The following is a 23,731-nucleotide window of genomic DNA, read 5'->3' as shown; positions in this document are numbered from 1 at the left end:
ATATGTTCAAAGATTCATCCACCCAGGACTCATCCATCAACATTGAGGAATATACATAATCAGTCGCTTCACTAGGAAATGTGTTGATGATGCTGTACCCACAATAACAATATGGACATACCCCAACCAAAAACCCTGGATGATCCGTACCATGCTGGGAGCCCATACTGCAGCATTCAATATCAGCAGAACTCAGTGGCACGCGACGCATACAAGCCAAGCAGGTACGAGCCCTGCAAATCCATTCGGACAACAAAAACTCAAAATTGAATCGATGTTCGACAACGCAGACTCGCGATGCAGGCTATCACGGACTACAAAGGCAAATCCAGCTGTGTGGTGAACACCAAAGCCTCCCTCCCAGACGAGCTTAACACATTCTATGCTTGCTTCAAGGCAGACAATACCGAGCCAACCAGGAAGGCTCTCGCTGCTCCAGATGACCAGGTACTGTCACTCTCCAAGGCTGACGTGAGGAAAACTCTCAAAAGAGTGAATAATCACAAAGCCTCCGGCCCAGATGGCATCCCTGGGCGCGTCGTCAGAGTGTGCGTTGACTAGCTGGCGGACGTTTTCTCTGACATCTTCAACCTGTCCCTGTCCCAGGCTGCAGTCTCCACGCTTCAAGGAGACCACCATCGTCGCAGTAACGACGATGAAAGAAAACCAAGGTGACATGCCCAAATGACTACACTATATGGCTAGAAGTATGTGGACACCCCTTCAAATTAGTGGATTCGGCTATTTCAGCCACACCCGTTGCTGACAGATGTATAAAATCGAGCACACTGCCATGCAATCTCCATAGACAAACATTGGCAGTAGAATGGCCTGTACTGAAGAGCTCAGTGACTTGCAATGTGGCACTGTCATATGATGCCACCTTTCCAACAAATTGGTTCGTCAAATTTCTGCCCTGCTAGAGCTGCCCCGGTCAACTCTAAGTGCTGTTATTGTGAAGTGAAACATCTAGGAGCAACAACGGCTCAGCCGCGAAGTGGTAGGTCACACAAGCTCATAAAACGGGACCGCTGAGTGCTGAAGGGCGTAAAAATCACCCCTTAGTTCCAGTGAAGCGAAATCTTAACGCTACAGTGTACAATGACATTCTAGACGATTCTGTGCTTCCAACATTGTGGTAACAGTTTGGGTATGGCCCTTCGCTGTTTCAACATGACAATGCCCCCGTGCACAAAGCGAGGTCCATACAGAAATGGTTTGTTGAGATTGGTGTGGAAGAACTTGACTGGCCTGCACAGAGCCCTGACCTCAACTCCATCGAACACCTTTGGGATGAATTAGAATGCCGACTGCGAGCCAGGCTTAATCACCCAACATACAGTGCATTCGGAAAGTATTCAGACCCCTTGACTTTTTCCACGTTTTGTTATGTTACAGCCTTTCATGCTGACCAGACCGCTCACGCGCGTGCGTCCTCGTGCGCCATCGCTCGCATGTTGATTTTGTCCACCCACACCAGACGCGATCAGGACACGCAGGTTGAAATATCAAAACGAACTCTGAACCAACTATATTATTTTGGGGACAGGTCGAAAAGCATTAAACATTTATGACAATTTAGCTAGCTAGCTAGCTTGCTGTTGCTATCTAATTTGTCCTGGGATATAAACATTGGGGTTGTTATTTTACCTAAAATGCACAAAGTCCTCTACTCTGACAATTAATCCACAGATAAAATGGTAAACCGAGTTCGTTTCTACTAATCTCTCCTCCTTCAGGCTTCTTCTTCTTCTTTGGACTTTATATGGCGGTTGGCAACCAACTTTAAGGTGCATTACCACCACCAACTGGACTGGAGTGTGGACCTCAGTTCATCTTTCAATCACCCACGTGTGTATATGCTCCTAAAAACCAATGAGGAGATGGGAGAGGCGGGAATTGCAGCGCGTCAAGCGTCACAAATAGAACCAAGTTCTATTTTAGCGCCTGGCTACGCAGATGCCCGTTGACGCGTGCGAGCAGTGTGGGTGCAATGATTGAATAATATGTATGTGTACATTTGCAACTTCTAAAGCAGATATTACTGCACTGTCGGGGCTAGAAGCACAAGCATTTTGCTACACCCGCAATAACATCTGCTAAACACGTGTATGTGACAAATAACATTTGATTTGATTTGATTTGATTTAAAGAATTTCCTTCAGTTCAACTGTTACCTCAGAACTTTGCTTTAGACTCCTACTCTGTTACTTCAGAATGTCTAATTTGTCATATTTAAATGGCTTAATAAGTCAAAACTAGGCTACTCTAATACGTAATACCCTCCCACACTGAAACATGCTTCTCTCTGCTTCAAACCATTGAGGACCTGACTGTGAGAGTAGTATGTTTTTGTGGAAATGGTGTAGTGTGCTTTGGTGGCAATGCGAGCAACTGTAGACTATATAGGTGTGTGCTTGTGTAGCTGCATGCTATCCCTGACTTAAGTGTACTCTATGTGAACCGACTAACTCACTCAATGTCATGGGGTTTAGTGGACGATTGGCTTCATTGGAGAATTGCATAGTTCAGGAGCACACACACACACACACACACACACTAATATGCGAGGGAACTTCAAGAACAGCTAAACACAACAACATGCTTCATATGCTTCTCTCCAGCCAACTACAGGGAGGAGTTCTGGCATTGACTGTGACTCTGACAGATGATGTTTACTCAATTTTCCTGGAGGCAGAACAGAAGAGTGTGTGTTTGTAAGAGGAAAAGAAAGTCATACAGAATGAGTGTGGAATTGAAAGAACAGAATACAGAATCAGGACACTCTGTGCTCTTGACCTTTGCACCCAAACAGGACTAGCTTGCACTTTTCACCAGTGACCAAGTTTCAATTTTCACATGTACAGGATACATATGGCATACACGTCCAATGAAATGCTTACTTACAGGTTCCTTCTCGGCAATGCAACAACAATAAGAAATAATAAAAGTGTATGTGTGTGTGTGTGTGTGTCTGTGTGTGTGTGTGTGTGTGTGTGTGTGTCGTTGAGGGAGAGGTTGTTGTCCTGGCACCACAATGCCAGTTCACTTACAGTTGAAGTCGGAAGTTTACATACGCCTTAACCAAATACATTTAAACTCAGTTTTTCACAATACCTGACATTTAATCCTAGTAAAAATTCCCTTTCTTAGTTCAGTTAGGATAACCACTTTATTTCAAGAATGTGAAATGTCAGAATAATAGTAGAGAGAATGATTTATTTCAGATTTGTATTTATTTCATCACATTCCCAGTGGTTCAGAAGTTTACATACACTCAATTCGTATTTGGTAGCATTGCCTTTAAATTGTTTAACTTGGGTCAAACGTTTTGGGTAGACTTCCACAAGCTTCCCACAATAAGTTGGGTGAATTTTGGCCCATTCCTCCTAACAGAGCTGGTGTAACTGAGTCAGGTTTGTAGGCCTCCTTGCTCGCACATGCTTTTTCAGTTCTGCCCACAAATGTTCTATAGGATTGAGGTCAGGGCTTTGTGATGGCCACTCCAATACCTTGACTTTGTTGTCCTTAAGCCATTTTGCCACAACTTTGGAAGTATGCTTGGGGTCATTGTCCATTTGGAAGACCCATTTGTGACCAAGCTTTAACTTCCTAACTGATGTCTTGAGATGTTGCTTCAATATATCCACATAATTTTCCTTCCTCATGATGCCATCTATTTTGTGAAGTGCACCAGTACCTCCTTCAGCAAAGCACCCCCAGAGCATGATGCTGCCATCCCCGTTCTTCACGGTTGGGATGGTGATCTTCGGCTTGCAGGCCTGCCCGTTTTTCCTCCAAACATAAAGATGGTCATTATGGGCAAACAGTTATATTTTTGTTTCATCAGACCAGAGGACATTTCTCCAAAAAGTACGATCTCTGTCCCCACGTGCAGTTGCAAACCGTAGTCTGGCTTTTTTTATGGCGGTTTTGGAGCAGTGGCTTCTTTCTTGCTGAGCGGCCTTTCAGGTTATGTCGATATAGGACTCGTTTTACTGTGGATATAGATACCTTTGTACCTGTTTCCTCCAGCATCTTCACAAGGTCCTTTGTTGTTGTTCTGGGATTGATTTGCACTTTTCGCACCAAAGTACGTTCATCTCTAGGAGACAGAACGCGTCTCCTTCCTGAGCGGTATGACGGCTGCGTGGTCCCATGGTGTTTATACAGGTGAGAGTGTTGACGAGGACAAGGCTGGAAATCACTCTGTCATGCTGATTGAGTTAGAATAACAGACTGGAAGCTTTAAAAGGTGGGTGGTGCTTGAAGTCATTGTTCTTCCTTTTGTGCACATGGGGACAAAGATCTTACTTTTTGGAGAAATGTCCTCTGGTGAAATAAAATAAATAAAAGCTGAAATAAATCATTCTCTCTACTTTTCACATTCTTAAAATAAAGTGGTGATCCAAACTGACCTAAAACAGGGAATTTACAGGATTAAATGTCAGGAATTGTGAGAAACTGAGTTTAAATGTATTTGGCTAAGGCGTATTTAAACTTCGACTTCAACTGTATGTATGTAATAGATATCATTTAATTACCAAAGCTATTGTTAAATGTTCTTGGCTAGCCAAGCAATGTTGCTTGCTTGCTAACTTAGCTAGCTTTAGTGAGGGTTGGGTGTCTCTGATAGAACTGGCTAGCTAGCTAGAATATTTATAGCAAGAAAATTACCCTATTTTTCCCTCCTGAGGCTCCTTCTGGTCTGGAGTCTCAGCTGCCTATTGACAGACCCCAGTCAATGGAAGTAGTATTTTGTATCATTTATGCATTATCCACAATTGTGAATCTGAAAATGGACACCGGAGTTGAAGGAATCTGCATACATTTGTTCAAATACATTATTTTCAAATACAGATGTTAAGTGCACAAGGTAATTTGTACATTAGATGTTGTGTTTCAGATGCGACCTTCCAGTGACTCCCCTGCCACAATTCAACAATGGACCAAGTTATTTTAGCAAAAATAACACTCTTTAAGTTCTCAGTCATGAGTCATTCATTCAAACTTTTCAAAGTATACCATAGCATGCTATTGTGATTTAGTGCTGAACGTTGTGTGTGTGTGTGTGTGTGAGAGAGAGAGAAGTCCTATGCAGGGAAGCCAGTAAAGGATTTCATTAATATTTCTATATTTTATTTTGGCAAACAAAGTGAGTGAATTCTCTAACCAATCAATGACTTCAGTTGACTGATAAAGCAGTGAGCATGTGTAGTGGAACTTTATAACAGCAGACAGACACTGCAGTCAATACAGTGTAGCTCCCTCTCAACTACATTAAAACCTCTTAAAAATCTGACCCTTTTTTTCAATTTTCGCCTAAAATGTCATACCCAAATCTAACTGCCTGTAGCTCAGGACCTGAAGCAAGGATATGCATATTCTTGATACCATTTGAAAGGAAACACTTTGAAGTTTGTGGAAATGTGAAATTAATGTAGGAGAATATAACACATTAGATCTGGTAAAAGATAATACAAACAAAAAAACATGCGTTGTCTATAATTTATTTTTGTTCCATCATCTTTGAAATGCAAGAGAAAGGCCACAATATAATATTGCAGTTTAGGCGCAATATCGCAGTGTGTGCAAAGTTTCAGATTGATCCAGTGAAGCATTGCAATACTGGACTATTTTGTATCAAGTCTGCCCAAATGTGCCGAATTGGTCAATTGATACATTTTCAAGTACATAACTATAGAGAACATACATAAATGATATGGTAATACAAAATGTAAGTTCACACACTCCCAGGAATGTCATACATGTTGGATCCTTAGTTTATACACTGACTTTCACTAATCTAGATGGCCGGGCGGGGTGGGTGTGGAGCCAGAGACAGCAGGGGTTCAAACTGTAGAACCCAGTTCCTACATTTGAATATAAAAACGGATTTGATCAAACATAATTATGCTACAATATATCTCTGGGACCCTTAGGATGACAAATCAGATCAAGTTTACTGAATGTAAGTACATTATTTACCTTCAGAGGTGAATGTATCAAACCAGCTGCCATGATACGTTTTTTTGTTGTTGTGCACTCTCCTCAAACAATAGTATGGTATTTTATAACTGTAATAGCTACTGTAAATTGGACAATGCAGTTAGATTAACAATAATTTAAGGTTTCTGCCCATATAAGACATGTCTATGTCCTGGAAAGTTTGCTGTTACTTACAACAGTCATGCTAATCACATTAGCGCACGTTAGCTCAACCGTCCTGTATACGGGACACCAATCCCGTAGAGGTTAATGACAGCAGGCAGGCAGCACACAGTTGATTCTGCATGGTAGTAGAGCTGAGTTCAGACCTGCAGGTTGTAGAGTGAGATAAGTGAAGCGCCATGCCTCCCAGGGTATGGAAGGAGAGGCGAAGCAGGGGGAAGACAAGGGATTTGTGAGACTTCTTAATACGTTTTCGTCAGCTTTTCTCAGACCTCCCAACTTGTTCCTCAGACCAAGGTCACAATCCTGACATTCCCCTGCTCTGAATTTCTTGGCGGACAGGAAAACCGACCTGGTGACTCGGCAGACCCCCTTATGGAAGGCATGCGAGTATATGAGTGAACAGGAGGGTAAAAATATCTGTGCAACTAAATATAGCTAGCCACCCCTTTACGCAGCACTTGACATAAATCTGAATGGAGTGCACTGAAGTGCTGGTGTGTGTGGCAATGTGTGCTACAGGCCAGGGCTAGGTCAACAAGACAACGTTCAGCAACTTCTGCCCTAAGAACCTGAGCAAGACAAGTCTGCAATTCACATGTTAGATTCCAGTGGTGGAAAAAGTACTCAATTTTCACACTTGAGTAAAAGTAAAGATACCTTAATAGAAAATGACTCAAGTAAAAGTGTAAAAGTATCTGGTTTTAAATGTACTTAAGTACAGTGGTGGAAAAAGTACTCAATTGTCATACTTGAGTAAAAGTACAAAGTAAAAGTAAATACTATACATAAAATTCCTTAATTAAGCAAACCAGACGGCACGATTTTCTTGTTTTTTTAATTTACAGTCAGCAAGGGGCACACTCCAACACTCAGACATAATTTACAAACACATTATTTGTGTTTAGTAAGTCCGCCAGATCAGAGGCAGTAGGGATGACAACGCGTTATAATGATAGGTGAGTGAATTGGACCATATTGCTGTCCTGCCGGACCATTTGAAATGTAACGAGTACTTTTTGGTGTCAGGGAAAATGTATGGAGTAAAAAGTACATTATTTTCTTTAGGAATGTAGTGAAGTAAAAGTAAAAGTAGTAAAGTAAAGTACAGATACCCCGAAAAACTACTTAAGTACTTTACACAACTGTTAGATTCTCTCCTCCAAAAGAGTGAGAGTGTGTGTGTGTGTCTGCAATGCAGTGTGCCAATCAGAAATGCAATGTGTTGTGTTGTGTGCGTGATTATGTGTATGTGTGTGCATGTATAATTGCTCTTGTGTATGGCCTGCAGATGAATGTCATTGCGATGTGCATCTCTGTCCCACTTGTCCGGAGTGTATCGATGTGACTGGTGATGAGTTTAGTCTGTGTGCTGGTGTCCATCCCTCACTGATAGGGTACTTGTGTGAGTGCTGGATTGTTATACCGGTAATTGCTTTGGTGTAATATTGCTTTATTGTATATGTATTACTGTCTACTAACATCAGTGACACGTGTTGTGCACAGTGGGCATATGCATGTGGGTGGTAGTTTGGAATACTTTCTGTAGCGAGTATGTGTCAGTGTGTTCTGTCTATAGGTGAGTAAGCATTCACCTCAGCAGGTGAGTATCAGATACATGAGATTTCAACCACATCACACAGTGTTTGCATGTGTTTATGGGTGTTTTCGAAGAATGTGTGTCAGTGAACCACTTTGTAAATATGCATGATTGTGATTTGTGAGTGGGTGCAGGGATGAGCTATGGTCCAGTGTGTGTGTGTGGTGTGGTGTGTGATGTGGTGTGTGGTGTGTGGTGTGTGGTGTGTGGTGTGGTGTGTGGTGTGTGGTGTGGTGTGTGGTGTGTGGTGTGTGGTATGGTGTGGTCCCATGCAGTGGTAGTGGGATACTGCAGTTGTTCGCTTGTCCTCTGTGCACAGGAAGAGGTGTGCACATGTTTCTGCAGAGCTCAGTGAGAGAAAACAGCACCCTTCCTGCAGCCCCAAAACTACGCTCCTCCCTCTATCTCTTTCTTTCTATCCCTCCCTGGTTCTCTATCACACATTCACTCTTTTTATCCCTCTGCTTCCTCTCCCTCCTCCTTATCCATCTGTTTCTCTCTCATTCTCACACAGATTTCAGATCTCATCAGTCATCCGTCCAGATCCCGCAGTCATTCTCTACTCTTCTCCATCCCTCCTTTTCTCTTCATAGTATCATGTGACACATTCAGCTGCTCATCTTAGTTTCTTTCTAGATTCCTCTTACCCTTGTACACACACACACACACACACACACACACACACACACACACACACACACACACACACCCAAACCCCCATCAGCATTCAACGTATCATTGCCCTGCGTCACTAACGGTCAATATGTTCCTCTCAATGTGGTGACTAACTCAAACCTTATCACTTACTTCTTTCACACATACATTCTCTCATCCCCTCCCTCCCCTGCTCTCTTTCTCTCCAACACTCTCTCCATCATCACAAACACCCTCCTCCTCCTCTCTGACTCTCTCTGCTGCAGTATGGAAATTTCCAAGCAGAGCGCTGCAGTGTCTGGGCAGGGAATGAGGGAGGGACAGGAGGAGAGTGAGAGAGTGAGAGAGAGAGAGAGAGAGAGAGAGAGAGAGAGAGAGAGAGAGAGAGAGAGTGGGTGGGTGGATAAGGCTGCTACCTGACACAGAGCACGGCTAACCTAAGCTTCTCTAGTGAAGGACGCAGTCACGCAGCCAATGTCTCATCAGCTTCCCTAGCACACAGTGGAAAAATACAGACACAGAGGGAAAGAGAAATGGTACAGAAAGTCACCCTGTAGTACACACACAAACGCACACGCACACACACACACACACATGCACACAGACACACACACACGTCAGACATGTCCACAGAACTCGATAGCCACCATTTCTATAAACAGACCCAAACAGATATAGCATGCGTACACAGTGAAATTATACAATCTGAATTTACAACCAGAACTGAAATGGTAGCCACTAGAACAGGGGGTTCTCTATCATATAAATACCAAGGTCATGTATTCTAGGCCATGGTTCCCATTCACGGCCTTTACATTCTCTGACCCCTTATAATGCTTTGATAAGCCTGTGTAATAAGAGCTTTCCCGTATACAGACGTAGGATCTTAGTTTGAGCCAATTTGCTACAGAAGGAAAATAATCCTGCAGCAACAGTAAATGTGAATTATTATGTGGATTATATATAATTAATATACATTTTTGTAGGGGTTGATAGAGTTTTTGTTAGGGCAAATCAAGTCTGACATTTCAAAGTGGAAATTACAAACTTTAGAAGCCTTTTTAAAACTCAAATACACTACAAGTTTGCTGTGCAGGTAAATTCTCAGCAACAAAGGAGTAATGAAATGAAGATCCTACATCTGTATTGACACACAGAGTAAGGGACTCGTCTCTAGAAATACCTGGGAGCCAGAATAGAATGGAGAAGAATTTCTGCCTACATAACAGGGCTCTCCTCCCAACCCACAGGCTCATCCTCAGCCCCAAGCTCAGCCCCATGCCCAGCCTTACCCTCAGCCCCAGCCTCAGCCCTAGCCTTACCCTCAGCCCCAAGCTCAGCCCCAAGCTCAGCCCCATGCCCAGCCTTACCCTCAGCCCCATGCTCAGACCCAGCCTTACCCTCAGCCCCAGCCTCAGCCCCAGCCCCAGCCTTACCTTCAGCCCCAGCCTCAGCCCCAATCTTACTCTCAGCCCCAGGTTCAGACCCAGCCTTACCCTCAGCCCAAGCCTCAGCCCCAGCCTCAGCCCCAGCCCACATGTTCAGCACACAGTCTTAGCACACAGTCTCAGCCCCAGACTCATGGCTAGCCCTAGCCCACAACCCCAGCCCTAGTCTACAGACTCAGCCTACAGCCCCAGCCTCAGCCTCAGCCCCAGCCTCAGCCCACAGCCTCAGCCCACATCTAGCCTCAGCCCTCAGCCCCAGCCTCAGCTCCAGCCCTAGCCTCAGGCCCTAGCCAGGAAAACTGCAGTAAATCAATAGACAGGCTCGCATTTCAGATCAATAACATTACAACATAGGAGGGTGACTGGGGCTGGTTTTGCTGCAGCCCATAGGGACAAGGCAAAAGTTGTATAAGGACAAGTGTGTGTGAGAGGGAGAGAGCTGTGGGTCGATGGCCTGAGTCAGCGGTGGAGGAGGACACTGCAGAGGCTCCTGTGGCGCAGGACGAGTCTGACACACACTCTCTCCGCTGAATACGTCTCACACTCATCATACACACGCACACACACACGCATGCGCACACACAAGCCGTTTGATAACACTCAAACTCTCATACAGTTGCCCACACACAGTTTCACATTAGCATATCATTTACAGATGTAGGAAGTTAATTTGATCACTCTTTTGTTGCTGAGAATTTTCCTGCACAGCAGGAAATGCAAACTTGTAGTGTATTCAAGGTTTAAAAATGTCAGACTTAATTTGCCCCAACGAAAAATGTAGAAACTCCTACAAAAAATGTCCATTAATTATAATCCACATAACAATTCATATTTCCTGTAGCTGCAGGATTATTTTCCTGCTGTATCAAACTGGCTCAAATTAAGATCATACATCTGTACAATCCCATATACATTCCCTGGTCTCTTGTTAGGGTCTTCTACAAAAACGGATGAGCAACACGTGACTTTAGACCATTCATCTCTGTGCCACAGACATCAGATTTCACTAGTCTATGTGTGTTAAACAAAGTCCATGTAGGCTGGGTCTGCCCTGTTGACTGTGCTGTAACCCCCCCACAGAGCCACCCGGTCTGGGGCCTGTGACAAGGAGGGCGAGAGGTCGTTGAGGTTGGATAACCTGGCGGGGGGTAGTGGTGGTAGAGGATAGGTATCTGCGATGGTGATGTAAAAAGCAGTGGATGATGTGCATGGGAAAACCCCCAGTTTTTCGCCACCTGGCCACCTGTGTTGTCATATGTCCCAGTGTCACCCATCCACCCACCACTGTCCTAGAAAACACAAGGACACAAACAGGGTGACCCCCGGGCAGAGAGGGAGACAGTAGGTGGAAACCTCTAGAGAGACTCTGCAATGTATAGGTTGCAGTTGGGTAACAAGTTAGCTAAGCCACAGAGAGAGGGTCTGCAGTGCAAACACCATTGTATGTGTACCTGTGTGTGTGTGTGTGTGTGTGTGTGTGTGTGTGTGTGTGTGTGTGTGTGTGTGTGTGTGTGTGTGTGTGTGTGTGTGTGTGTGTGTTTGTTTGTTTGTCTTTCTCTGCCCGCCAATGTCTGTTATGTAAGGGTGACCATTGAGTCCCAACCAGACCATATAGGCTGAGAACTAGTCAAGCACAAGGCATATTTGAATAAACTATTCAGTCTCTGCATGCCCTCTATAGTTATAGCCTGTCTGACTATAAATGGCTGTTGGATTATGGCCATCTTACATAACTGTGACCTCTTAGGCTTTGCCCGCCACCACCACTACCACCACCAACACAACTTAATCCCTCAGATTAAGAGAGGGAGAAAACAAAAGGAGAGATGTGTAGGGAGAGGTTGTTTGGCTGCCAAGGAATAGCAGGCATTTGGCCCAGTCACTCTCTCAGAGAACACAGACCGGCTGAGAACAAAAGAGGACAGCAGACTGGGGACATGCCACCATAGAGGAGAGAGAAGGGCTTAGCTTCTTAACACATGCACACCTTTCTCAATGAGTGTTAGTGCACTATAGAGTTTGGCTTAGACAGTGCAACCGTGCAATGCCATAACAGTGGTGAGGCCCTGTGTAGCTCAGTTGGTAGAGCATTGCGCTTGCAACGCCAGGGTTGTGGGTTCATTTCCCACAGGGGGCCAGTATGAAAATGTATGCACTCACTAACTGTAAGTCGCTCTGGATAAGAGCGTCTGCTAAATCACTAAAATGTAAATGTGATGAGTCAAGTATTCAACTAACAAGTAGCTTTTGCAACAAAGTGAGATGAAACACTCTGCCATCCTCCACACTAGGCCTCTCCACATCCCCATACGTACACTCTGGAGGGACCTAGACAGAGATGGATGGAAAAGCATAAGAACTGGAACAGCCCTCTCCAGACACAGGGGAAAGGAACAGAGGAACTAGTAATGAGAATATAAAGGAGAAACCCTGAACCTTTGAAAGAGTATTGATGGAGGGTGGGAGGGAGGGAGGACTGGAACCTTCGGTTGGAGTGCTAAAAACAGCTTGAGTGTTTAATAGGAGAGAAAGAGAGTTAAATTAGAGGCAGTGCCAGATAATGAGAGGACATGCTGACTTGGAGAGGGCATCTTAAATATAGCCATGGCACTACCTTCACAGAGGCAGAGAGAAAGAGAGAAAGAGATGCAGAATAGGAGAGCACAGCTGTACTGCTGAAATAGTAAAGATCATTCTTATAGTTTCTGTATGTCATCCTCTGAACATCATCAGTGACAACCTCTCCTCCTTTCCAGTTACCACTCTCCAACAACAACCTCTTCTGGCCAGCCAACCTTCCCCTCCATCTCTCCCTGTATAGATGTCCCCCTCTTCTCTCTACTAATTATAGTCTAGACAGCATCAATGAGTTATGGTAGTGAGATTTCTCTAATCCTCTCTTCTTTCCCCTACGCTGCTCATCTAGCTCCCGCTCAGTTCCCACTCCCTCTATTGCCCTCCACCTACAGCCTGTGTCCAGCAGTGGTGGCGCCACTAGGAATGTGTTGTGTGTGTGTCTGTGTGTGTGTCTGTGTCTGTGTCTGTGTCTTTGTGTCTGTGTGTGTGTGTGGACAGAGCTGTAATGAGTGCTGTAATTGCATAGGGGTCACAGATTAATAATAACTGTCTCACATAGAGGCATTAGGTCTGAAGACCCAGACTGAGGGTGTGTAAGTGTCTGTGTGCCAATGTGTTTGTGTCTGAGAGTGTAGTGTATGCGGCCTCCCTAAGGTGTGTGCGTGTGTGTGTTTACAGGACGAAGGTGAAGTTAGGAGTGACAGCCAAGTCTCTAAGTAAGATCTCCTGACACAGTATCGAATAGAGATGAAGAGGGGTCAACAAGCAGTGGGCTGGGTCACTGAAAAGCTCAGATCTGATGTAACTGGCTGGACACATGACTCTCTCCCCTTTCCTCCCTATTTCCCTCGTTCTCACACTCTCTCTAATGGCCATGCTTGGAGCTCCTGAGGCTCTGGTTGCTAGATTCCCTTGACTCTCTCTTGCATAAGATGGAAGCGAGACTCAAGTGAGACATCTCACATTCTGTCATCACCCCCGAGATGCGCTAACACACATCCATGAACACATCACACTCAGGAATTGATACATAAACTACACACAAACAATCATATAAACAGCCATAGGTAAACATGCACACATTGGATGGGTGTGTGTAGAGTGAGTGTTAATGTGTCTGTGTGTCTATGTGTGTGTAGTGTGTGAATCAGAGTGTGTGCTTGGACATTCGTCTCCCGCTGCGGGCCGGTGTGTCAGCAGATCAGGTGGGTGACCCGGGACCCTGTGGAGTCTTGGACGGGGCCCCAAATGGCACCTTATTCCCTATGTAGTGCACTACTTTTGATCAGGGCCCATAAGGCTCTGGTCAGCCCTGGGCAAAAGTAGTGAACTATAAAGGGAATAGGGTGCCATTTGTGACACAACCTCATCATCACAGTGAGGAGAAAACATAAGCATAACTCCCTCTTCTCATTAATAGTAATAGTAGTTAGTGGCCTGGCTGGCCCAGCCTTACATAAGAGCCAGGGGAAAGAGATCTGTTTGAACTATACTGAACAAAAATATAAACGCAACATGTAAAGTGTTTATTTATCTAAAATTGTGTGCACAAATTTGTTTACATCCCTATTAGTGAGAATTTCTCTTTTGCCAAGATAATCCATCCACCTTACAGGTGTGGCATATCAAGAAGCTGATTAAACAGCATGATTACACAGGTGCACCTTGTGCTGGGAACAATAAAAGGCTACTCTAAAATGTGCAGTTTTGTCACAGAACACAATGCCACAGATGTCTTAAGTTTTGCGGGAGTGTGCAATTGGCATGCTGACTGCAGGAATGTCCCCCAGAGCTATTGCCAGAGAATTCAATGTGCATTTCTCTACCCTAAGCTGCCTCCAATGTTGTTTTAGAGAATTTTGCAGTATGTCCAACCGGCCACACAACCTCAGACCACATGTAACCACGCCAGCCCCAGGACCTCCACATCCAGTTTCTTCACCTGCGGGATGGTCTGAGATGAACCACCCGGACAACCGAAGAAGGGTCTTGACCTGACTGCAGTTTGGCGTTGTAACCTACTTCACTGGGCAAATGCTCACCTTCAATGGCCACTGGCATGCTGGAGAAGTGTGCTCTTCACGGTTTCAACTGTACCGGGCAGATGGCAGACAGCATGTATGGCGTCATGTGGGCCAGCGGTTTGCTGATGTCAACGTTGTGAATAGAGTGCCCCATGGTGGCGGTGGGGTTATGGTATGGGCAGGCATAAGCTATGGACAACGAACACAATTGCATTTTAATGATGGCAATTTGAATGCAGAGATATCATGACGAGATCCTGAGGCCCATTGTCGTGCCATTCACCTGCTGCCATCACCTCATGTTTCAGCATGATAATGCACGGCTCCATGTCGCAAGGATCTGTACACAATTCCTGGAAGCTGAAAATGTCCCAGTTCTTCCATTGCCTGCATACTCACCAGACATGTCACCCATTGAGCATGTTTGGGATGCTCTGGATCGCCGTGTACGACAGCGTGTTTCAGTTCCCGCCAATATCCAGCAACTTCGAACAGCCATTGAAGAGGAGTGCGACAACATTCCACAGGCCACAATCAACAGCCTGATCAACTTTATGCAAAGGAGATGTGTCGCGCTGCATGAGGCAAATAGTGGTCACACCAGATACTGTCTGGTTTTCTGATCCACTCCTCTACTTCCTTTTTAAGGTCCATACCTCCATACCATGCATGGTGATTATGGATAGGGCCAGGAGGTGTTCCTCACCAGCAAGCTCTAGCTATATACTAGCCTATATCTCACATAGACTCTCCTACACCTCACATAGACTAGTCTATACCTCACATAGACTAGCCGATACCTCACATAGACTAGCCGATACCTCACATAGACTAGCCGATACCTCACATAGACTAGCCGATACCTCACATAGACTAGCCTACACTCTTAGAAAAAAAGAGTCCCAAAAGGGTTGTTCAGCTGTCCACATAGGAGAACCCCTTTTGGTTCCAGGTAGCTCAATTGGTAGAGCATGGCACTTGCAATGCCAGGGTTGTGGGTTCGAGTCCCACGGGGGCCAGTATGAAAAATGTCTGCACTCACTAACTGTAAGTCGCTCTGGATAAGAGCGTCTGCTAAATGACTATAAAACAATTAAAAAAACGTTTGGTTCCATGTAGAACCCTCTGTGGAAAGTTCTAGATAGCACCTTTTTTTCGGAGCGTATGTGAGGGATGCCATTCCATTCTGGCGAGTGAAGCGAACACCACTGTTGAGGCAGTGGCTTAGCAGACATTCCAAGCTACCCTAACTTATTGTGGTGCAAATGAGAAAGGTATGACTAGTCGACTAATACTGTCCACAGCAGAGTAGTTCACAAGATTGCTGGTTCAAATTCCAGTTAGGGAACTGTCACGATCGTTCATCGACGGGTCAGACCAAGGCGCAGCGTGATATGCGTACATGTTTATTTTAATGAATAAACAACCGACAAAACAATAAACAAACGAAACGTGAAGTCCAAGGTAGAACACAAAACATACCTACACGTAACAAGATCCCACAACCCACTAGTGCCAATAGGCTGCCTAAGTATGGTCCCCAATCAGAGACAACGAGCGACAGCTGCCTCTGATTGGGAACCACACCGGCACACATAGATCTAGACATACTAGAACTACAACATAGAAATACACAACATAGAAACTACACACCCTGACTCAACATATACGAGTTCCCTGAGTCACGGTGTGACAGGAACTTAACTCTTGTTTTCTTGGACATGGCGTCTTGAACAATTGATCTGAATATCCTCAATCAAAATCTAAATGAATATATGGATCAAATGTAGGATGTTAATTGCACTGAAATCAGACTAGGTGCCTACTGCGCACTGCCTAACTACAATAGTGGTACATAAATAGGCTAGGGCTAGTTCATATCAAAGGTCATCATTGTCACTCTTTAAGTGGAAAGTACAGCTCAATGATAAACAACACAGCAGACCTGGGCAGAAAATAGTTGTATTTTGTAATTTCTTTGAAAATACCCACTTTTCAAATACTTGAGGTAGTCGAATATAGTTTATATAGAGTATCAACTAAAATCCAACTATTTTCTTTGATATTCAAGTACAGGTCTCAGAAAAACAAATAATATTTGAAAGTATTTTGAATACCTCTCAGAAAACCAAATAATATGAGTATATGCAAGTAATTTGAAAACTAAAACATATTTATTTGATTGCTGCCAAATATTTTCTGAAGAACCAAATACTACAACAGTTAGTTGAATTAGTCTAAATATATGACCATAAGCACATGGTTAGGAGGGCTGTTAGATATTAATCTTATTGTAGCCTATAGCCTATAATTAAATACATGAGGGACATGGAATCACCTCAACATTAGAGTAGACAATTTTTGCAGCTTCAAAATGACTAACAAAGATATTTTTTATAATGAGTGAGACATAAAGTAATACAGTAATGCTTGACATTAAGTTCTTATTATACATGTGTAGTAACTTTATGATTATTACAATAGCAACATTGTTGTAACATAGGACTTTGGACATTGCTTTAGAATTGCATAATTCTGTAATTCTGGAGTTATTACATAAGTGGAATAAGGAACTATTCCTCTTGTGTACAGTAGTTACAAAAACTCTCAGCTCATTGCTTTGCAATTAAAATGCAATTACCAAAGTATTATGTAGCAACATGCTAATAAAATGTTGCTCCAAATGTAATTATGGTTTTATTACACAGGCACAGTTTAATGTAAGTGTTACTGAGAATGCTAACAGTAACAAAATAAAACTAAATATCCCAAAACTTGAATCAACTACATCCAAGGTAGGGTGAAAAGCACATTAGTTTGTATTCTGAATAAACTATCCATTGTATATGGTATAGTGTGTATTTGAAACAAGAACACTTACCCTCAGATGGACAAAGAAGTTCAAAGTTGTTTTTGCTAAGCATCCAACTTGCCGTTTGCAATGTTTGGAAATGGTTTTGAATTACTCTGCAGTATTTTCAGGTATCGTAAAATTAATTGCAACTTTCAACCTTTTCAGTGGCATGTTGAAAGAGTCATACAGTAGTTGAACGTCACAACTTATTTATACGTCTCTTTACAAAATATCATTGGTTAATTGGTCTGACTTGACTATGTACACATGGGGCAATGGACATTCAGAAGAATGGACATTTACAAAATGTTCCGATAGAAATGTATTGTGTAGATCGAATATGACTGTCAGATAGATTGGAATGGTATAAGAGATTGTGTGTGCTCTATTCATTCTATCTCTATCTTCTACATGCAGTTCCAGATACAGCCCTGCCATTAGTTGATACAGTAGCAACCAATCCAATAGTTTTAGAAACATTTTAACTTCCTGAGATCTGTATTCAAATAGTTTTGAAAGGTAGTCACTTTCTGAGATCTGTATTTAAAGAGTTTTAAAAAGTAGTCATTTTTGGGGATCTGTATTCAAATAGTTGCAGTCACCTCGAAAGTAACTATTTGTTCCCTTGGGAAAGAAAGTTACTTTCCACAAAGCATAGTTAAAACTATAGTTATCCCAGGCCTGCAACACAAAGTAGCAATAAGTGATAGCAGAAAACTATGGTAAAATATCACTGGCATCAGCAGTGTTTCCACAAAAAAACAATTGTCCATTACACTACAAAACACCATATAACACAACTCCACAAAATGGTCACAAATAAATGTATGTTACAAAATGTACTCTGATAAAGAAAATCCTTAAACTTTTTTCGCTCCAGCCTATATCGAAAACATTAGCAACCATATGACCCAAGACAATCAACCACCCACCCACACTTCACAGAAACTCAAATACTGTAGAATGTCGTTTTTCACAATTGCAAAGAACTTAGGCCTACTCATAAACATCTCATTCACACCAGTATTGCAAGCTCTGATATCACTAAAATGTGGAATACAAACAGCATCAGGATATCTTAATGCATCTTGGAAATATAGACCTGTAAACACAGAGGTACAATACATGTCTTTTCAAGTTGTGGCTATTGTAAAACAAGTGGCCTCAGACACCAAAATTAAAAGTCGGAGCTTGTGATATTGGGTTACATTAACAGGAGGCACAGATAGAGGGTCTACCCAACCTTAACATGAGGCACAGAGAGGGGTCTGAATCCCTCCCTATCCTCTCAGGGTGACACTGTCTGTCTACACCGCAGCTGAGTGTGTCAGAGCTCTCCCTATCCCCTTCCTCAGCCCTATCCATCACACCATCCATTGGCATGGGTCATTGGTATCAGGATACTGCCTGGCGGTCACTCTATACCCACTGGTGAAACAAGACCCACAGCAGAGTCATTGTCCATTAGTTTCATATGACTGACCAAGAGAGAGAGAGAGCGAGAGAGAGAGAGAGAGAGAGCGAGAGAGAGAGACAGGACGGGAGACATGGAGAGAGAAGTCCAAGAACCTGAACAGGTCACACTCACCAACATATCCCTTTACCTGTCTGAGCTAATTTCGTTCACATTAGGCCTACAATTGGTTTTCAATAATAATGATATTGCTAGTTTATAAATGGTAGTTTAAAACCAGGATGAAGGTATTGAGACCAAACATTTGGTAAGAGTTTTATTATGATACACTGTCACGATGTCGGTGTATGCGGTAGACTGAAGTCAGGCGCAGGACACAGAACTCAAGGGAAAAAACGTAACTTTACTAAAGCTCGAAAAGAAACAAGAAGCCTCCACGCAGGGAGGAATATATCCGCTCACCAATGACATACGAGTACAAGCAACAAACATGCACAGAACACAATGGGAGCAACAGGGATAAATAGGGGCGGAGTAATCACAAGATGGGCAACAGGTGTGAAACAATCTGACACAACAGGTAGAACATAGAAACATAGAACATAGATCGGCAGCAGCTAGTACTCCGGTGACGACGAACGCCGAAACCTGCCCGAGCAAGGAGGAGGGGCAGCCTCGGCAGAATCTGTGACATACACATTCAATGGAATAAGATGGAAAGGAAGTTGCTGAGGGGCATATTGGGAATTGAATGGTGTGGAGAAGGGGAACATTAGGCCTTAGGGCTCTTGAAGACAGCCTGCTCAAACTTCTTATTTCCCCAGTGCAGTAGCCCAGGCTACAGTGAAACTATAACAACCACGTGTCATTTCAACAGAACCAGTCCACAAGAGAGGACTTGTAAAAATAAAAATCTAATGTGTAGCCACTAGCCTATTTGTGCAGTGGGCAAGATATCCACATATATTTGGGTATTATTAGCTACACAGAAGTTCAAATTTGAACTTCTTCTAAAATCAATCTACCGAGGAAAGTCAAAAGTTTTATCCAAAACGATCTAGTTTGTTGAGTTTGCTAACTAGAGCAAGACAGCAGCACGAGCTTTGGCCTTTGTATGGGAAATGCGGTGGTTAAATTGTAACAATAATTGGTTTACAAATGTTACATTAGACAACTTGCCACATTTGTTACAGATAATATTCCGATTCACATACCATTGTTTAATGCCGAACATCTCCCATGTGTGTGTCATGGGGAGTATCCAATGATTTATATATCAGTGGCGGTCAGTGCCGTTTAAGATGAGGGAGGACGATTCTTTTTTCATAAGCATGGTCTTATTTTTATTACAGCATATTGGATGACTTTCATTCATATTCCATTCACCCAGTTCAATTTAAAAGTTTAGGCTACTACATGATACTCACATTTTCCATATACCTATCATGAGGTTGCTACGACCTAGCCTATGAATTGCATTTTACAACGTAGGTGCACACAGTTCAAGAGACAAATTTGAGGTGACAGACAGTGACACATGGACAGACAGTGACATTCAATACTGCCTTGCACACTCTTGCCTGCATCGAGCTGATATAGGGTGTAAAATGAGTTGCAAACAAGGGTTTCTATTGGACAAATTCAGGTATGTTTATCCCCGTTTTGTTCTGTTTGCTTCCGTTTAAGAAATGTTTTTCAACAGAATCAGCAGAATGAATACACCCCTGATCACGCGTAAACACAGTTCACTTTCATAGCAGCCACGTTGTATACCTTCTCGCATCTATGCGCTCTCCTCCTCTCACCTCTTCCCTTTGCTTGTGGACTTCAATGCACAACACATCAGCTGTATGTGACCAGGCGAAAAAACCTTTCCAAGTGAAACCAGTGTTGTGTTGGATAGTCATAGCCAGCTAGCTAACATAGCATCCCTCTGTTTGAGCAGGGTGTTTCAGTAGACTAAACTAGCTAGCTGTATTTGCTAGCTAAGTAAGTGAAGCTGAAAGTTTAAAAAAAGGACAATCTCTCTCTCTCTCTATTTCTCTCTTGCTTCTCCTTCATTTTGGAAGAAATTAATTTGTTCAAAACTTTTTAACTTTTGTCTTTCTCTCTCTTTGAGTCAACTACTCACCACATTTTATGCACTGCAGTGCTAGCTGTAGCTTATGCTTTCAGTACTAGATTCATTCTCTGATCCTTTGATTGGGTGGACAACATGTCAGTTCATGCTGCAAGAGCTCTGATAGGTTGGAGGACGTCCTCCGGAAGTTGTCATAATTACTGTGTAAGTCTATGGAAGGGGGTGAGAACCATGAGCCTCCTAGGTTTTGTATTGAAGTCAGTGAGGGAAAAAAGTATTTGATCCCCTGCTGATTTTGTACGTTTGCCCACTGACAAAGACCTGATCAGTCTATAATTTTATTGGTAGGTTTATTTGAACAGTGAGAGACACAATAACAACAACAAAATCCAGAAAAACGCATGTCAAAAATGTTATAAATTGATTTGCATTTTAATGAGGGAAATAAGTATTTGACCCCCCCCTCAATCAGAAAGATTTCTGGCTCCCAGGTGTCTTTTATACAGGTAACGAGCTGAGATTAGGAGCACACTCTTAAAGGGAGTGCTCCTAATCTCAGCTTGTTACCTGTATAAAAGACACCTGTCCACAAAAGCAATCAATCAATCAGATTCCAAACTCTCCACCATGGCCAAGACCAAAGAGCTCTCCAAGGATGTCAGGGACAAGATTGTAGACCTACACAAGGCTGGAATGGGCTACAAGACCATCGCCAAGCAGCTTGGTGAAAAAGTGACAACAGTTGGTGAGATTATTCGCAAATGGAAGAAACACAAAAGAACTGTCAATCTCTCTCGGCCTGGGGCTCCATGCAAGATCTCACCTCGTGGAGTTGCAATGATCATGGGAATGGTGAGGAATCAGCCCAGAACTACGCGGGAGGATCTTGTCAATGATTTCAAGGCAGCTGGGACCATAGTCACCAAGAAAACAATTGGTAACACACTACGCCGTGAAGGACTGAAATCCTGCATCGCCCACAAGGTCCCCCTGCTCAAGAAAGCACATATACAGGCCCGTCTGAAGTTTGCCAATGAACATCTGAATGATTTAGAGGAGAACTGGGTGAAAGTGTTGTGGTCAGATGAGACCAAAATCGAGCTCTTTGCCATCAACTCAACTCACCGTGTTTAGAGGAGGAGGAATGCTGCCTATCACCCCAAGAACACCATCCCCACCGTCAAACATGGAGGTGGAAACGTTATGCTTTGGGGGTGTTTTTCTGCTAAGGGGACAAGACAACTTCACCGCATCCATGTACCGTCAAATCTTGGGTGAGAACCTCCTTCCGTCAGCCAGGGCATTGGATGGGTATTCCAGCATGACAATGACCCAAAACACACGGCCAAGGCAACAAAGGAGTGGCTCAAGAAGAAGCACATTAAGGTCCTGGAGTGGCCTAGCCAGTCTCCAGACCTTAATCCCATAGAAAATCTGTGGAGGGAGCTGAAGGTTCGAATTGCCAAACGTCAGCCTCGAAACCTTAATGACTTGGAGAAGATCTGCAAAGAGGAGTGGGACAAAATCCCTCCTGAGATGTGTGCAAACCTGGTGGCCAACTACAAGAAACGTCTGACCTCTGTGATTGCCAACAAGGGTTTTGCACCAAGTACTAAGTCATGTTTTGTAGAGGGGTCAAATACTTATTTCCCATTAAATGTGTAGACTGATCATGTCTTTGTCTGTGGGCAAATGTACAAAATCAGCAGGGGATCAAATATTTTTTTCCCTCACTGTACCTAGAGGATGACAGAAGCTAGCTGTCCTCCGGCCACACCATGGTGATACCCTACAGAGTGCTGTTGAGGATACTGTAGACCTTCTTTGAAAAATAGTGTGTTTTAATCAATTATTTGGTGGCATGTGATTATATTTAGTATAGTTTTATGTAAAAATGATAACTTTTTTCCTGTTTTACAATTTAAATTTTTATGAAATTCACTGAGGAGGATGGTCCTCCCCTTCCTCCTCTGAGGAGCCTCCACTGTTATATATGCATATATGTGAGTAACCAATGACCTGTCGCATGCTTCCCAGTATAAACAGTTCGCGCATATATTATGATGAAATATATTTAGGTTTTTGTTTGTTTTGGTGTTCGTGCACACAAAAGGCAAGTCGAACTTCAAGTCTATGCCCCCTTATTGGTGATTGGTAAAAAAAAAAAGTATTAATCCTAGTAGGACTGGGAACTATGGATGGGATTCTTCAATGAAGTGTTTGTTGTCATTCAACGAGAGACGATTAGTTTTCATGCACATTTTTTCACTTGAGAAATACTGCACCAAACATCTTAGTTAGATGTGAAATTGCGCGACCAAGACCTCCCCGGCAAAAACGTCAAATTCATTACAGATTTCTTAAATTAGAGTAGTTCTGATTATTTTGAAGAAGTGTCATAGCTATGTTGTTTCTATGGTGGCACAAGCGGGACAAGAAACAGTAACATTGTGTAACAGGCACCGGGCATGAGATCCCACTAGCTTACAAAAATATATACACTACCAGTCAAAGGTTTGGACACACCTACTCATTCAATGGTTTTTCTTTATTTTTACTATTTTTTAGATTGTAGAATAATAGTGAAGACATCAAAACTATGAAATAACACACAGGGAATCATGTAGTAACCAAAAAAGTGTTAAACAAATCAAAATATATTTTATATTTGAGATTCTTCAAATAGCCACCCTTTACCTTGATGACAGCTTTGCACACTCTTTTCCAACACAGTCTCACCCTCTCTCTCTCTCTCTCTCTCTCTCTCTCTCTCTCTCTCTCTCTCTCTCTCTCGCTCTCGCTCTCTCTCTCTCTCTCTCTCTCTCTCTCTCTCTGACTTTCTTTCCCCTGTTTATATTTCTGTTTCTCCTTCCCCATCTCCTGTGTGATCCTGGCTGAAGGATATTATG

The 23,731-nt window shown here is 43.1% G+C and overlaps 1 protein-coding gene across 1 annotated transcript in view; it reads left to right on the top strand.

The window, feature by feature from the left end:
- The first annotated feature begins 297 nt into the window (after positions 1 to 297).
- The window catches only part of LOC121578771 (transmembrane and coiled-coil domains protein 2-like), a 76,011-nt gene continuing 52,577 nt past the window's right edge, over positions 298 to 23,731 (top strand). The window contains exons 1-5 of the mRNA XM_045224009.1: positions 298 to 447; positions 607 to 671; positions 9,676 to 9,848; positions 13,383 to 13,399; positions 13,590 to 13,655. Coding sequence (XP_045079944.1) covers positions 298 to 447; positions 607 to 671; positions 9,676 to 9,848; positions 13,383 to 13,399; positions 13,590 to 13,655 — 471 coding nt within the window. The remainder of the gene's footprint in view (positions 448 to 606; positions 672 to 9,675; positions 9,849 to 13,382; positions 13,400 to 13,589; positions 13,656 to 23,731) is intronic.

The sequence above is a fragment of the Coregonus clupeaformis genome, chromosome 12 (genome assembly GCF_020615455.1).
Source record: "Coregonus clupeaformis isolate EN_2021a chromosome 12, ASM2061545v1, whole genome shotgun sequence".
Taxonomy (NCBI): Eukaryota; Metazoa; Chordata; class Actinopteri; order Salmoniformes; family Salmonidae; genus Coregonus; species Coregonus clupeaformis.
This window is presented reverse-complemented; position numbering and strand designations above follow the sequence as displayed.